Source organism: Mus caroli, chromosome 6 (genome assembly GCF_900094665.2).
Source record: "Mus caroli chromosome 6, CAROLI_EIJ_v1.1, whole genome shotgun sequence".
NCBI lineage: Eukaryota > Metazoa > Chordata > Mammalia > Rodentia > Muridae > Mus > Mus caroli.
The window spans coordinates 135,553,809-135,570,406 of NC_034575.1; the positions used below are offsets into that span (position 1 = coordinate 135,553,809).

At 44.7% G+C, this 16,598-nt stretch overlaps 1 protein-coding gene across 6 annotated transcripts in view; it reads right to left on the minus strand.

Moving 5' to 3' along the window:
* Eps8 (epidermal growth factor receptor pathway substrate 8) overlaps positions 1 to 16,598 on the minus strand; it is a 173,621-nt gene that overhangs the window by 85,593 nt on the left and 71,430 nt on the right. The window contains exon 1 of one of the 6 annotated variants that reach the window (XM_029478489.1): positions 12,172 to 12,623. The exons of 4 other annotated variants lie outside the window; for them this stretch is intronic. In XM_029478489.1, coding sequence (XP_029334349.1) covers positions 12,172 to 12,323 — 152 coding nt within the window. In that variant the 5' untranslated portion in view covers positions 12,324 to 12,623. Of the gene's footprint in view, positions 1 to 12,171; positions 12,624 to 16,598 lie in introns of those variants that run through there. One more of the 6 variants, XM_029478485.1, reaches the window with a different exon arrangement.

Consider the following 16,598-nt stretch of genomic DNA (forward strand, 5'->3'; position numbering starts at 1 on the left):
GAAAGAGAGGCCCATTGGACATGCAAACTTTATATGCCCCAGTACAGGGGAATGCCAGGGCCAAAAAGTGGGAGTGGGTGGGTAGGGGAGTTGGGGGGAGGGTATGGGGGACTTTTGGGATAGCATTGGAAATGTAATTGAGGAAAATACCTAATAAAAAAATATTAAAAAAAAAATCCCCGTCCTGCCAGAATCTTAGCAATGCATGTTACAGGATTTGTGTGTGTATACGTATAAGTGACCAAAATAAATGCTACTACCCATTTTCCTCCAAATTTTACACTAGTGGCTGATTCATGTGCCCCCTGCTTGAAGCAAAACTGTCACGGAGGCGAAACTAGTTTAAGGATGTAGGTTTGAATTGAGATTTTTCTTTTAAATACTCACTGGGCACACTTGCTAAGACACTCCGTGTGAGTACACACACTAACAAAGCCTGCTGTCAGCGTGGTACGAGGTCAACCCTGATGGAACATTCGATCGGAAAAGCAGAACTCTGGGTGAAAGTCAAGCCTGTTTCCAGCAAGTCCGAGACTGACTCAGAGGAAAAGTGCTGTCCGCTGACTCACTCGCCCACTTCCTGAAACACCCAGTGTTTTTCTTGGAAGGGAGTCGCACACCGGCACCATCCCCATCCAGTTCTGATTAGACAACATAGAACCTAACCCAAACGGCCAAAACCACGTGAACTCCCAGGAGCTGGCTTTCAAAGCAGACAGCATTCCTCAAACAGGCAATGCCTGGTTCCGAGGGCGAAGACTTTCAGCCAAACACACATGGCCAAAGGATACCTAAGACAGCACACCACCAAGCGCTCACGTGTTTTCCTCTTTATAACATAATTTCTCATGGAGAAAGAAAAACCCAAATAGTTTTTACCTCCAAAATTAAAATTGCTTTTAGCTCCGAAAAATTTCCTCTTTGTTTGGGGAAGATGCACGTGTGTGTAGGGGTATGTATGAATGTGTGTGTGTGGGGGGGGGGGTGTACATGTGTCCATATCTGTCTGCCTGTCAGTCTGTGTCTCTATGTCTCTGTGAAGGAAAATTAGGTTTTCAACAGGCCTGGAGTTCATTAAGCAGTCTGAACTGATCAGCCAACGAGTTTGAGGGACCCATCTACCCCTAGCCTCTCGGTGCTGGGATTACAAGCACACACAAGCTTGTTTTAACATGGGTTCTTAGCATCAGACTGAGATCTCTGCAAGTGCTTTGCCAGTTGAGCTCTCTCCTTAGACCCCCAAACATGTGCCTTTATTTCCTAAGCAACTGTTCTCTCCTCTCTGAATCAACTGTGCAGAGCCATTTACAGAAGCAACAAATAACAAGCATGAAATCCACAGGTGTGCCAACCATTGCCGTGAAATCTTTGCATGTTTCAATATGGTTGCTAATCACAAATCCTCTAAAGAGGCATGTGCCACTCTCTCTATTTACAGGAAACTGAGGCACAGGGCACAGAAATACCCAATCCACCATCACCCAGGCTAAACACAGTTGAAGACTTTAACACAGATAGATAAATGCAAACCTCCAAGCCCCGAGTCTCCAAGTGTGCCCTGGGCTTTGAGCCTTGCCTTTTAGGATAACTAAGACGTTAAGAGTATGTTCCCCCTACCACCACCACCACCACCACCACCACCACCACCACCCACACAAACACACACACAAACACACACACAAACACACACACACACACACACACACACACACACACAAAACCTAGATCTACCTGTCTCTTTCATACATTCGTCTGAAACTCCCTGTGTGACTTTTCTGTCAGTAGGAATTGAGTCCTTCTGCAGTATTTCATTGTTCAGCCAAATGGATATCAGCCTCCCTTGTTTGTGAGTTCTGTGTATTGGCAATATCAAACAGATCTATTAAAAACACTAGCAGGATCCTGTCCTCCACAGGGCCCTTGGGGAAGAAAAATACACATAACATTTCCGTCTTCAAAATAACAAGCAATTATACAGGACCGTGCAGTTTGTTTCCTCTTGAGCAATCCACCCTGGAAAGAGTTCAGACATCCGAGGCCTCTAGAATTTCACTTTCAGCAAGAAGACTATCCCCTTACACACCAGTCAGCAGCCGAGAAGCCCGCTCGATCTGTAACAAGTTCTCGGGGAATTAGCTTAAGTATTATGTAGTTATGTGTTTCTAGTTCCAAAGAAGTGAGAAAGCCCGAGGAGGGGAGGCAGAATAACATGTGCACTGAAATATGCCTAGGCACTGTGACCTTCAGATTATCGCCGAGCAGACAGTGTAATGGGCACAAATGTATCCACTAAGGAGCCCTCAGAGAGGCAGACTAAGAAGAAAGCCTTCCCAGTTGGAGGTACTAAATATGTAAATATACACCAGGCAGCCAGCATGCCTGGTGTGATTCTAGGGTCAACAGAGTGTCACCCTGGTTCCTTAAAACATATCCATTACCCAAGCTGCACAGTGGATGCCAATGCACTTATGGAAATGAATTCGTTCTTTCAAGTTAAACAGTTATGCTCCCCAGAAAGTACTATTAAACCATAAATGCTCCTGAAAGCAATCACATATTATGCCATAAACATGTAAGCAAGGATTATCAGATAATTCCACCAGAATAGGAGGACTCTAGGGGCTCAAAGGCCTAAGAAGCCAATGTCCCCAGAAACAGAAGAAATATGCTTCCAACAGATGCAGTAGTGAGCTACTGAAAAAGAAAATAAAAATGCCTGTTTAATATTCTCAACTAGTCTCAACTATGAAAGAAATAGCAGCTTATACATGGAATGAGTATTTTCTAGAGGGAAACATACTGTGTGGCACCCAAACCCACCTCATTTAGGGGAAATGTATGGCCTACAACACGTGCCCTGCGTGAAGGCATACAGAGCAAACACGATTCACTCACTGCCTGTAGGAACATTTGGGCTAGCAAGGCATACATGCAAATAGGAAAGTGGAACACAGGTTAGTAACACTGTCATCGGGATACCAGCAACATCCTATGGAACTGTCTTCCCAGCAGCAGCTGTCAGAGCAATATCCTAGAGGAAGCAAGTATTGGATGGCACAGCAGTGGGCCCACTGGTGTGGGTATGGGCAGTCCCGGGACATGCCAGGCACGTCCCAAACGTTTATCTAGTATGGCTGTAACAGTGACTGGAAATGACTGGAACCAAGAGAAGAAAAGGATGAAGGAATGCCTAATGACGGATCCTGAGGGACCTTGTGGAGTGTCTGGGGAACACCTCTGAAAATGCTAAGTCCAAAGACAATTATCTATATATTATTAGAGCTTAATAAAATATCCGTGGGGGTATTTCCAGGATGGGGATTGTTTCTGGTGCTCAGAGTTCACTAATTTTGAGATAATTTTGTCTGATCCTTTCATTTTGGTGGGAGCATCTATATTCTACCCTATTTATTATTTTAAAATGCACCCCTCTGCTGTTTCCATAGCAACAAACTGATTATCGGCACTCTGTAAGCATCTGGTGACAGGGAATGGGAGATGAGTGAAGCCAATTAAGGACTTGCTGTAGAGGCATGAGTTTGTGAGTTCAGAGCCCCAGCACCCGTGTAAGAGCTGGGTGTGGCTCCAGTAGTGTGCGAATAGAGGCAGGCGAGTTCACTGGCCATGCAATGACCAAATGGATGTGCTCGGAGTTCAGTGAGACCCTAATCCTGAGACTGACTGCCGTCTGTGGTCCATGTGCACGCACACCTGTGTGCACACAAACGCGTTCCTATCACACACACACAAGAACAACAAGTGATGCCATATATGGCGGTGTGCATACCTGCGATCCCAGCCCTCAGTAGGCTGAGGCAGGAGGATTGCTGTAGTTTGAGGCCAGCCTGAGACTCATAGTGAGTTCACGTTCAGCTTGAAGTACATAGAGTTTAACCCTGTCTCAAAAAGAAACAAACAAAAAAAAACTAAATCAACTAAATAAAAGAGACACTGAGAATATATTATCTTTTCCTTTGTCTCAAATTGCTTTGTCTTTTCTTCTAAACGAACCCCCTTTTCTTTTTCCTTAATTTTGCCAATCCACATTTAACCTCTATTTTGTGGCAAACTGTCTTTTTCTTCGTCTTCATCTTCATCTTCGTCTTCGTCCTCCTCCTCCTCCTCCTCCTCCTTTCTTCTGGTTTTCAGAGACAAGGTTTCTCAGCCCTGGCTGTCCTGGAACTCACTCCGTAGACCAGACTGGCCTCGAAGTCAGAAATCCACCTGCCTCTGCCTCGCAAGTGCTGGGATTAAAGGTGTGTGCCACCACTGCCTCACTGGCAACTGTCTTTTAAAATTATAGTCCCCCTCCTGGCTACCTGGACCTTATTGCTCAGATCTGGGACACACCCAACCCTCTTGTCCTTCTTGACAAAATCCTCCATGAGCCCAGGGCTTCAGATGGGACGGCGATGAAATCATCCTAACTCAGCTCACACGTGCTGTTGAAAAGAGAAGTGCTCCTGACAGCTGCGCCTTAGCTTTACGTACCTCTAACTCTGCTTACCATTGCTCGTTGCTGTCTGGCTGTCAGGGAGCAGCCAGGGGGCCCTGGGTGATGGGTTCTAGTGACAGCCCCTTCCTCTAGCAGCTGCTTAGTGAAAGGAGTGGCCACACTCATCCTATCTCCGATTTGTTCCTGGCAATGCAGATACTAACTCCAGTTCCATCTCGGGGCAGATCCAGAGCATCCCAGACCACACTGCATTTGGTTTCCTGCCTTTTCTAAGCCTCCCATCTCCCTGGCAAACTCCACTCAAGACACTTAAAAAAAGCAAGCAACAAAGCTTAGGCCCAGGAGGTTACTGCAAGCACCCCACGTACCTGATGCTGTCATCTCAGGTAAAAGAATGAGTCTGGCTTCCAGGGAGGGGAGCAGTTCTCAGATCAGCCCCTGTACTCAGGGTTACACCAGGAATGCCCCAGAAAAATGTCCACTTATTCCTGTCCTTACATTAAGCCTGGATGCAGCAGAGACAGTATTTCCAACAGTGGACGGACAGGACAAATCACAAGTGGAACTCCTGTTCTGCGACGTGAGGGCCTCAATGATGTTCACTGTGGCATCTCCTTAGCCACCCCTGGTTTTGAGAACTCTCTGCCCTGCCTGGAACAGTCACCCACTTTAGCTCTGCCTCCCTAATTCCTCAGCCTCCGCTTAAAAGGCCCTCCTTCGAAAGCTCCTCCCTGGCCGGAGTCTCTGCTTTTTAAGCAACATAAAATTGTCTTCTTGAACTTTACAAGGTATACAATCTATTTTTAGTATCTGGTTTCCAAAACTAAGCATGTACCTCACTACTTTTGATTTAACTGCAATATTTTTTATTTTATTCTTTTGAATTAATTTCATTTTATATGCATGGATGCTTGCTTGCATGTGAATCTGTCTACTGTGTGTGGGTGTGGGTCTGGTCTGGAACACACAGAGGCCAGAAGAGGGTGTCGGGTCCCTAGGGGTAGAGTCACAACGTGTGGTTAGCTGCCATGTGGGTGCTGGGACTTGAACTCGGGTCTCTGCAAGAGCAGTTGATATTTAATAACCTGCTTAAAATGTAAAACAAAACAAACAATAAGTTAAAAGAAAATATACCAAGGTGAGGTAGCACATGCCTCCAAACACCATACTACGCTGCACTGCATTCATTCATTCATTCATTCATTCATTCGTTTGTTGGATAGGTGAGTGAGAGTCTGCATCATGTATGTGAACCACACATGTGCAGTGCCCATGGAGGGCAGCGGGAGGGGGCATCAGGACCCTGGAACTGGAGCTTACAGAGGGTTGCCCATCATCTGTGACTGGAGCCGAGCCCAGGTCCTCTGTAAGATCAGTGAGAGGCTGCTGAGCCATCTCTCAACCATATTGTTTTAAATTTTTCTTTAATAAATTAAACTAGTCTCTGTAACTTTCTATTTCATAAACCTTTTAGGATATTTTTTCTCTCTTTTATATTAACATTTACTCTAAAACACACTGTATAGCTTGATAAAGTGGTTCTTTGCAGCCATGGGCCATAAGGTTTACCTATGTTTTGTGTTTCTTGTTTGTTTGTTTGTTTGTTTGTTTGTTTGTTTTTGAATGAATATCTTCTTTACTAAAAACACTGGGGGAGGGGTGAAGTACCAATACCATTTCCTCCTCTTCGTCCTTCACATCTTGTCCCCTTAAATGTCTAGATGGACAGCCAGAGGCATGGGACTATCTGTCCCATGGGGACAGAGCCTTCATCTAGGTCCCTCCCGAAGAGCTGCCTGAGGCTGCCTTACTGTTCATACTTTTTATACACACATGAAGAGAAGGTGTGCCCTCCACAATAAACAGCAAGGTCTACTATAGATACGGATGCAGTTAATAACCATTTAATAATCAGCATCCTGCTTTGTAGCCCGTCACCTACACAGTACTATTTATTTGTTTTCGGTTTGTTGTTTGTTTGTTTGTTTGTTTGTTTGTTTTGTTTTGTTTTGACAGTCTGGCTATTTAGCCCAGGCTGGCCTCAGATTTTCGGCAATCCTCCTGCCTCAGCCTCATCGATGCTGGAATTACAGGAGAACAGCACACGCCTAGCTGTCCTGTACAGCTATCCTGTATGACTGGCAGTGTGTCAGGCTTGCTCACACCACTGTCACCATAGCATGCGCTCCAGGCTATACTGGGACTTGATGACAGAGAGGACCATTCAGCCCCATCATAACCTCCTGAGAGCATAATTGTCCATATGACACATGAAACAAAGCCCTGGATGGCCCTGCCAGGTCATACACACCTTCCTGATTCCCCCTCTGATTTTCTGAGTGTACTATTCATCCAGACTTACAGCACAGAGAGCTTATGTGAGGGGCCGCGGGTCCCCCTGCCATAGTCTATATTATCAGCGGGTATTGTCATCCTGTCCCTGTCAGGCTTTCTGCTCTCGCCAGCAGGCTCTTGTCTCTCAATCTCTAGGTATTTGCAAATCCACCCTCTCCCACCTTCACACCCCAACACAATCATTTCTTCTTGTTTAGAGTTTCATTCCCGGCCACTTCCCAACTCTTGAAAAAAAAATTGTTTTGACTTTTTGCTTCTAAGCTTCTGGGAAAACTCAACACTGGGTATCAGGACTAGTCTTACTTCTTGCTCCGTCTGGTGAGGTCAGTGATGCCACCAAGGGCACGGGGTATGGTAATGGAGAACTTATTAATGTATAACCCACACGGTACACAGAGTATGATAATGCAGAAGTTATTAATATGTAACCCACACAGCACCTTATGGGCCCACTGACATCTCAGTGCAGACAACTCCTGACTCAGGACCAGCCCTGTCCTTTATGATTTATGGACCTTGGTCAAGTCAATTACCCCCGCTGCCACAGACAGAGCCTCTCTCACCCACATGCTCATCAAAATGGACTGTGCTCTTTTCAAACTATGAGCCAATATGGAGCCTCCTTTCCTTAAGTTGTATTTCTCAGGATTTTGTCACAGAAACAAATCCACAATGCCAATCATGTGAGGACAGGCCCCTTCCCGAGAACCAGCTTTCTAGTGTAACTAGCTACATTTATGTCTACTACAAATTCATGGAAATGTTCTGTGAGTCAGACATGTGACCAGTGCTTACATAGTCTGAGTGACTTCTCAGTTCCTCTCTGCCTGAGGCACCATGCAACAAGGTGGGGAGCAACCCTCATCTGCAGCTTCTCTGCATGAGAAAGCCGCTCTTGAGTCCTCGAATATCCACTGTGGTAGAGGAGCAGAATGTGTGCTATGCAGTGACTCACAGACTCATCATTCCGAGCAGTGCTCCATTGGTATCTTCGCACTGTAAGGCAAAACAGGAGAACCCAGAGCAAACCACCTACAACCAAACCATCATACTAACAGCAAGCGAGCTCAGTGAGCTGTTGAAAGTCAGTCAAGATGGAAGGAGTGACACATGAGCATACGTGAACGTACATGAGCATACATGAGCATGCATGAACATACACGAGGACACATGAACATGCATCAACATATTTGAGCATACATGAACATACATGAGCACACATGAACATACATGAGCATACATGAAAAAAACACAATGTAAGGCACAGTAAGAAAATTCAACAGCGCAAAACATTAAACACAATCGTGGGAGATAGGACCAAGAGAGATCCAACCATGATGGTCAGAGGACCTTAAGAAAGAGCTGAATGATTATGAATGACAGACTTCAAGTAAGAAAACTGAGGCAGGGGATGAGAGATATGATAAAGGCCAAGAAAACACGTGATCACAAAGGACAGATAGCCTAGTAGTCGATGACCTTTACACAGTGGCCACTGTGAAACCCATGACAGCATTCAGCCTGAGCTTCAGGGTCAGCTGAGGATGGGCGGAAGGAAGCAGGGCTCTGAGCTACTGAAGAGCGTACACTCTGAGTCTTGGGTGTGGCAAGGCGGAGCAGTGGGACAGCTTTCCTACCCCAAGCCAGGGTTTCATGTTGCTCACTGCAGATTAATGTTCATGATCACTGCTCGATCCAATGCACTCTATGCTATGTGACCTCGCAAAGTACATGAAAATGTAAACTATAAACTAGAGGGGTGTTATCTGTAGAAAGCTTTGACTTTATTGTTTTTTTAGAAAGCAATGACAGAAAGTAACAGATACAAAGGATAGGACTTCAAATTATTTATATATAATCTTTAGCAAAGTTTATGTTATTCTGAATTACACCTAAATATGTGACACAATGTATTTGTGTCGTCTGTGTCCCTGTATGTCTATATGCATGTCTGTATGAGTGTGACACATTGTATCTGTGTCTGTGTATGCCTATGCACACACACACTCACACACAAGGAGGTCAAAGAACAATCTCCAATGGTCCTGGTACCCTCCACCTGTTGTATGAGGCAGGATGTCTCATTGGCTTGCCATATCAGCAGGTAGGCCAGGCTAGCTTCTGAGATCCTCCTGTCTCTGTCTCCCATCATGTCTCAGGAGCTCCGGTCAGTTTTGTATGTGGGTTGGAGAAATCCAAACTCAACTTCTCATGCTTGTTAGGAGGCAAGCAAGTTACCAATGGAGCCATCTTCTCAAGCACCCCATAATATACTTTGAATAACTCAGAAAAGGCACAGCCATGCTCTTAAACCAAAGCCTTCACAGACCACTGCTGACATGTAACAGAGAGCAAATGAAATTCACGTGCCATACTCTTTCATCACATACCACTAATTTCAGAATAACGTCAGCTTACAAATCACTCTGCCAGTTTAGAATATTGTAATTAAAAGTGCCACAAGGTAGGTCTAATCAAATTTCTAAATCTAGTTAACACATTCTGAATACAAAATTCTATATGCATGCAGCTCAAAGGCCAATCTTTAAAGTCTTGTTCAATTAAACAATTTAAACATACAGATAGAAATGAAGCAAAATGGAATGTGTAAGAAAATGAAACCCATTACTTTGAATGCTAATACAAACATACTGCACACACATACATTACACACACAGGATATGTGTAAAGCTAAACTCTAAAAAGGGGGAAGACTGGGGAGAAGAAGATCTGGAAAGATGGCTCAGCGATCAATATTACACACTGCTCCTCCAGAAAACCAAAGCTTGGTTCCCAGCACCCACAACCAACTCACAACTGCCTGTAACTCCAGTTCCAGGAGAACCTATGCCCTCTTCTGGCCTCTGCAGGCACTACAGTCATATGCACAAAACCACACACATACATACACATATGCATAGACATGAATATAAATAGTAACATTAAACCTTTCAAAAAGATTTTAAGCCTATTTAGTCATTCAACTAAATTAAAATTTTTTGTTAAAGGATCCCAGGAGCTTACAGTGGAGGCTCAGAAAGTCAAGTCCTTGTCAAAGCAAGAGGACCTACATCAGCCTTCAGATGTATGTTTAAGGGCTGAGTGTGACAGTGAGTGCCTCTGATCCCAGAACCAAGAAAACCGAGCCAGGCAGATCCCTGGAGCTCATTGGCCAGCCAGCCTAGTCAAGTCTGTGAGTTCCAGGCCAGTGAGAGAGCCTGTCTCAAAAATCCAAGATAGGAAATGACACCCTGCATGCGCGTGCGCGCGCGCGCGCGCGCGCGCACACACACACACACACACACAAAGACCTCACAGTTATCTGCTTTATTATAACCCTACACACTCTTTTTATTCAACTCAGCAGACATTATATAAAGTCCTTTGTCACTGTACTCTAAGGTCGCCCAGGCCCTTTACTAAACTTCACACTGACATGGCGAATGAGTAGAGAGCCAAAGTTAGCACAGGAAAACCTAAGAGGAGACATCACTACACAGTTCAGTTCAGAGCTGCTTAACTAGAAAGGAGACTAAACAGACGAGCCAGGCATCTGGAAATTTCTTCTAATACACAATTTATGTTAGCTAAATTGCAAGAAGAAAAAAAGAAGGGGAAAAAAAAGTTGTTTCCAGATGGAGCTGCCGAAAAACAGAAACTTCTGTTTAAACAACCCGAGGTACAAGGTATACAGACACACATCCTTCTCCAAGTGAGGAGAAGGCTGGGTCAAAGAACAAAATGTTTTACATTCCTTTCTCAGAGACTGCGTGGAGTTTAAAGTCCACACGACACTGACACCTTGCTTTGGAATTTGGACAAAAGTTTATAACCACGATAAAAATAAGCCAGACCATAAACATCTCCGCGAACTTCATCTCTTTCTGCTCCTAGAAGCCTTGTGCGTTGCTGGAAGGTCACGTGCGCAAAGCCTGGAGTGCCAACCTTCTTCATGGCAGGCACTTTACAGGAAAATCAACACACATGAGAATGCTGTCCAACAGCATCACCCAGGCCATGTGGGCATGACCCAATGGATAAAGGGCTTACCAAAGCAAGTGTGAAGACCTGAGCTCCACACCTAACATCCCTGTAAAATTCCAGAGGCAGCAGTGAGCATCCATAACTCCAGGGCTGAAGAGGCAGAGACATAGGAATCTCTGAAGCAGACTGGCTAGCCAGTCTAGAAGAATCCATGCATCCCAGAGTCAGTGAGATATGCTACCCCCAAAGATAAGGCTGAGAAGACACCAGATAGGAACCTCTGGTTTCCATTTGCATCCATACACACATAGGCTCACTATGTGTATATAAGACACACACATTCACATAAACACACACACAAACACACACTCACATAAACACACACACACACACACACACACATCGTGACTTAAATTGAAGAACGTACAACCCCAGTCCAGAAGAGTAAGTCAGGCAGATACTGACTTTTGCTCTCTGTTTGGACTATTGGGCCTCCTGTTTGTTCTTACACAGTACTACATAGTATCCCAGCTTTGTATTTTACTTCCGGTAACAGAGCAAAAAGCAAAAGTTTCCTTCCCAATCAGATTGTGACCATCCAATAAGGACCTCAAAAATAAATAAAAAGCATATAGAGATCTCTACACACTGATGGCCTTGCTTGTCTCTAAGCTCAAATCGATACTAAAAGACCAAAATTATAAACTTAGATATTTTAAAAATAGTTGTTCCCTTTACAACTTCCACTAATTGACTATTTAAATATTTACAAGTTCCATTAATATACACAGATTTAAAAAACAAAAACTTTAAGTACACATATCTAACTACAGTTTCAGTCCCAAGCAAAATGTTTGCAGGGAAGTTTGGCCATGTTCAGCCTGTGGGCTCAGAGCCAACAATAACCTCTGAAGGTTAAATTTGAGTAATAAGCAAATTTTCATAGTACAACTAACCCTGTACAAACAATTCAAGGCGGTTAATATTTATAGCATAATCAAGGTGTTTTGCATATACGATTCACTTTATAGCTTCAGAACTATGAAGAGTCCTCTGATCCCATCCTAGCCAAGAGATGGACAAGGAGGTTACTCTCCTAAGCACCAGGCTCTTAAGAAGAAAGACCTTTAACTCCCCAAGCAAGGAAAAAGGGAAGAAGAAGTCAGGTGGCTATGGATACTAAAGCATCTCAAGATCTTACCAGGTTTAGAAGCCACTAGGAACGCCAAAGGGGATTTTAAAAAACAAGTGAAAAAGTTCCTACTTGCCCTAAAAATACGACTGCCTTTCAAGGTCTACAAACATCTTCTGTCATAATTAACGCCTTTGAGCAAAGCCCCCATTAGCAAAGAAAATATTCACAAGCTCCTACTTACCTTCCTGCACTGCTGAGGTACAACTCGTCCAAGCAACTGTCAAGGCAAGACTGAGAGAGCATCGCTCCCTGCTCACGGATGTGTCCAGTGACCTTTGGTTCATACACCGAGAGGGTGGGACTGCTTCGGTTTCGGTGTTCCGCTATACTCATCAAAGTCTCTCCTTTGGACTCTCCCAGGCCTCAGCTAAGACTTCCTCCTCTTTTAAACAAGGAAATCACCACCACTGAGGAGGTAAAGCCCTTCCCCAAGGTGGGGAGACTACCAGAGCAGCAAATAACAATGGGAAGCATTGATGGAGAACTCGGTCTGGGTGCTAGGTTAATGCTAGCTGGGGTTACTATGGACACTTTTATGCTGAAGAGGCAGAGTCTAAGGAACGGGGTGTCAATGAGTAACCAAGGGGGAGGTGTAGCAATATGGAGGTTAGATGAGCTAAGGAAGGAGGCTTTGCACCAGAAACACGGAAAAATAAATGCAAGTGTAATAAAAATAAATGCCAGGCAGCTGGAGATTTCAATAATGGTTAAGAGTACTTCCTTCTCTTGCAGAGGACCCAGATTCAGTTCTCAGCACCCAAACCTGAGGCTCACAGCCACCTTCTAACTCCAGCTCCAGGGGACCTGAAGTCCTCTTATGGAATCCTTAGGCACGACAGTCACACGCATGAACCCATGCTCACAAACATGTCACTAAAATTTTCTTTAAAGTAAGCATGCGGCTTCTCTTATGATGAAGAAAGTCAACTGGGGCCAAGTCAGAGCCAGATTGAGTGGCCAAAGCAGTGCACGCAGAGCAAAAAGGGTCAGAGGTGGCTGTGTGGAGCCACCGGGGGGCCACTTAAGGACTCAGGTGAGAGACGACATGTAGGAACATGTAAGATTCAAATCTATATTCCAACCAGTATCACGTCTCCTGGAGCAGACTGGATCAGAAGGGAGTGCTTACTCAGGGGACTAAGATGATACAGGATGCCTGGCCTTGCTTTCCTTCCCAACAGGACACAGCCTGCTGCACTGCACATAATGGCCCTGGTGCCCCACAGGGTGGGGAGATGCCTCAGTCAATAAAGTCCTTGCTGAGCAAGCATGGGAACTTTAGTTAAGCCCCCAAAATCAGCATTTTAAAATCCAGGCAGGAGCTGGATGGACGGCTCAGTAACTAGGAGCACTGACCACTTTTATAGAGGACCCACCCAATTTTGGTTCCCAGCAACAAGATGCTTATTTTGCTTCGTAATAACCTGTAATTGCAGTTCTAGGTGACCCAGTGCCCTCTTCTAGCCTCTGAGGGCACCAGGCATGCTTGTGGTGCACAGACATGTGTGTGTGCAGGGGACCCACTCATACACTTATAAATAAACACATAAATAAAGAAACCCTTTTTTGTTTGTTTGTTTGTTTGTTTGTTTGTTTGTTTTGAAAGCCAGGTATGAGAATATATACCTGTAACTCCAGCAAGAGGCAACTGAACAGGTGCATCCTTGGGGGTCCAGGAGTCACCCTAGCCAAATCAGCTCCATCCAGACCTGTGAGAGACTCTGCCTCGGAAAATTCAGTGACTCTCAACCAAGGAGCGTCACCCTGGGTTACCTATGGCTTCATGGAGATGCACACAGATGTCCTCACACAAACACACATATGCACAGAAAATAAAAAAAATAATAATAAGTAAATACATCAATATATTTGTATGGCACATGAGATACAAAGTAGGTGCTAAGACAATCTACTGGACAAGAGCCATTTTGAGGTGCTGTATTCACAGTCAAACTGTGGTGAGAAGACAGAAGAAGAAAGTCCTTCTCTGCCTTGGTAATGTTTTACGGGTGCTTGAATCTGAGAATATTGGGAGAGAAGGCAGAGAACCTGTGGTACAAGCATTTTAAAGTGGAAACCGTATGTGTATGAGATGAAAAAAAAATACTAGTAAGTTAAAACTCCCCATGGTAAGAAATGGAGAAAATGAGTCCCAGGTCTGTCCCCAAAAGGCAAATGTGAAACAATTTCAAAGTTACACAACATAAATAAACATGCAATCATAGATAGAAAAGCCAAACAGACACATGGTCAAACTACAGTCACTAGATATATACTTAAAACTTGTAAAACTAAGTGAGACAGTGACATATCATGCTTCAGCACTGACAGAAATGCTCAGCAAACTAGTTAACATTCACCTGATTTTTAAAAAGTTTTTATTTCTTCTGTTTATTTTTATTTTATTTATTTTATTTTATTTTTATTTTACATGGACTGGTGTTTTGCCTGCATATATGTCTGTGTGGGGTGTTAGATCCCCTGGAACTAAACTAACAGGCAGCCATAAAAGGCAGCAATACCATTAGGTATTGGAGCCAGTGCTCTTAACGTGTGAGCCATCGAGCTGGCCCTCACCTGATTTTTTATTTGTTTGTTTGTTTGTTTTTAATATGAAGGTTCAACAAAAGAATAAATTACTCAGGGCATCAAGTGAGGAATGGGTTGCCATCCCGAAGTCACAACTCTGACCCATAATTGTTCCTCTCTGAAAGAACTGCAGGGATGGAAATGGAGAGGAGCCTGAGGAAAAGAAGGTCCAGCCACAGGTCCAAAGTGAGATTAAGCTCAAGGGGAGGCCCCAAGGCCTGACACTATTACTGAGGCTGTGGAGCACTCACAAAAAGGGACCTATCATGACTGCCCCCCAAAAAACCCAACAAGCAGCTAAAAGAGTCAGATGCAGATATTTGTACCCAATCAATGGACAGAAGCTGCTGACATCTGTGGCTGAATTAGGGAAAAGCTGGAAGAGGCTGAGGAGAAGGGCAACCCTAACTCCCCTCCCCCCCCCCCCCCCCCAGATCTCCCAAACACTGGTCCACCAACCGGGCAGCACACACCAGCTGATATGAGGCCCCCAACACACACACAGCAGAGGGCTGCTGGGTCTGGACTCAGTCAGAGATGATGCACATAATCCTCAAGAGACTGGGGGCCCCAGAGAGTTTAGAGATCTGGTGGAGTGTGAGGTAGGGGATGGGGACATCCTCTTGGAGATGGGGGTAGGGGTGTGGGAGGAGGTATGGGATGTGGAACTGTTGGAGGGTGGACGGGGCAGGGGGATAAAAATCTGGAGTTTAAAATAAAAAATAAAAAAAGAAAGAAAGAAAGTACTAAAGATGGGGAAGAAGAAAAATATAAAAAATAGAAAATAGGCATGTGTAAAGAAAACTAAGAGAATAAGGCTTATTTGCAGAGTAGGATTTATTTGCATAAAGAACAGAACATTTTGCTGCACGGAGCACCCAGTTTTATCTGGCTTATGTGATACAAAATTGCCATCTCTACAGACAGAACTTTGAAAGCAGCGATCAAAGCCACCGTTGAGCAGGCTGGATGACCTGCCCCACGCCACACTTTTCCTCCCACCAGCTCCCGGCTCCGGTCCACGCTGCTCGGTCGCCTCATTCTTAGAAGCTGAGGCTCAGCCCAAGGCCAGATTTTTTTTTCCACTGTTCTTGCAAAAAGAAAAAGGAGGGGAAGCAGACGAGCCTCTAAGGTTCTCATTCAGGATAGAATTTATTCCCCCAGAAGCCGTGTGCTGCCTGCACACAGTCTGCAGCTAACAGCCTTGCTTGAAGCAGCCTCCCCCTTCCCCAGCATCATGCCCTCTTTCCCTTCCCAGGGACGGCCATCAAGACAGGTTGTCATGTGGAATATGAAGACATGGTCCCTTCAACTGAATGAAGACAATGACAGAGAGCCACCCCGGCTCTGTAGATCCACATGGGGTCAGATGTGGCCCTCACTACATGGTAGTTCAATTGCCCCCTCTGCTCTGTAGTACTTCCTTCCTTCTTTGCCACAGACTGGATCCCAAAGGCCCTCTGGATAAACATCCCACACGTTCATATCCATTTCAAAAACAGATCGCCACGAGAGTTACAAAAGCGAGTAGAGGAAAACAGAAAGCACCAGCATTGTCTCTTTGCTGAGAACGATGTTAGAATCACACAATGAACTCCAAAACGAATGCCATACTCAGGACCAGTACAACAGTGGCAAGCATCCCAGCCCAACATCTGGAAGCACCAAGGTACTTAAGATCTGATATGCAAACCCAATTCCAATCTGACACTTTCATGATACCCTCTCACGGGCCCTTCCATTTGTCAAATGCCAAACAGGAAAGGGACTGGGGGTTAAGGGGCTCAGTGGTTAGAGCGTTTGGTGCTCTTGCATAGGCCCTGAGTTCAGTTCCCAGAACCCACACCCCAAGGAGTAGCTCCCCCTCCAGTGGATCCAACACCTTCTTCTGGTCTTCGTAGGAACCGACACACAAACGCACATCCACAAAGACACAGAAATAGACACATAATAACGGTAGTTAAAGAAATGTTTCCAACTACAAATGAACAGATTCCTAATAATAATGTATGATCAATC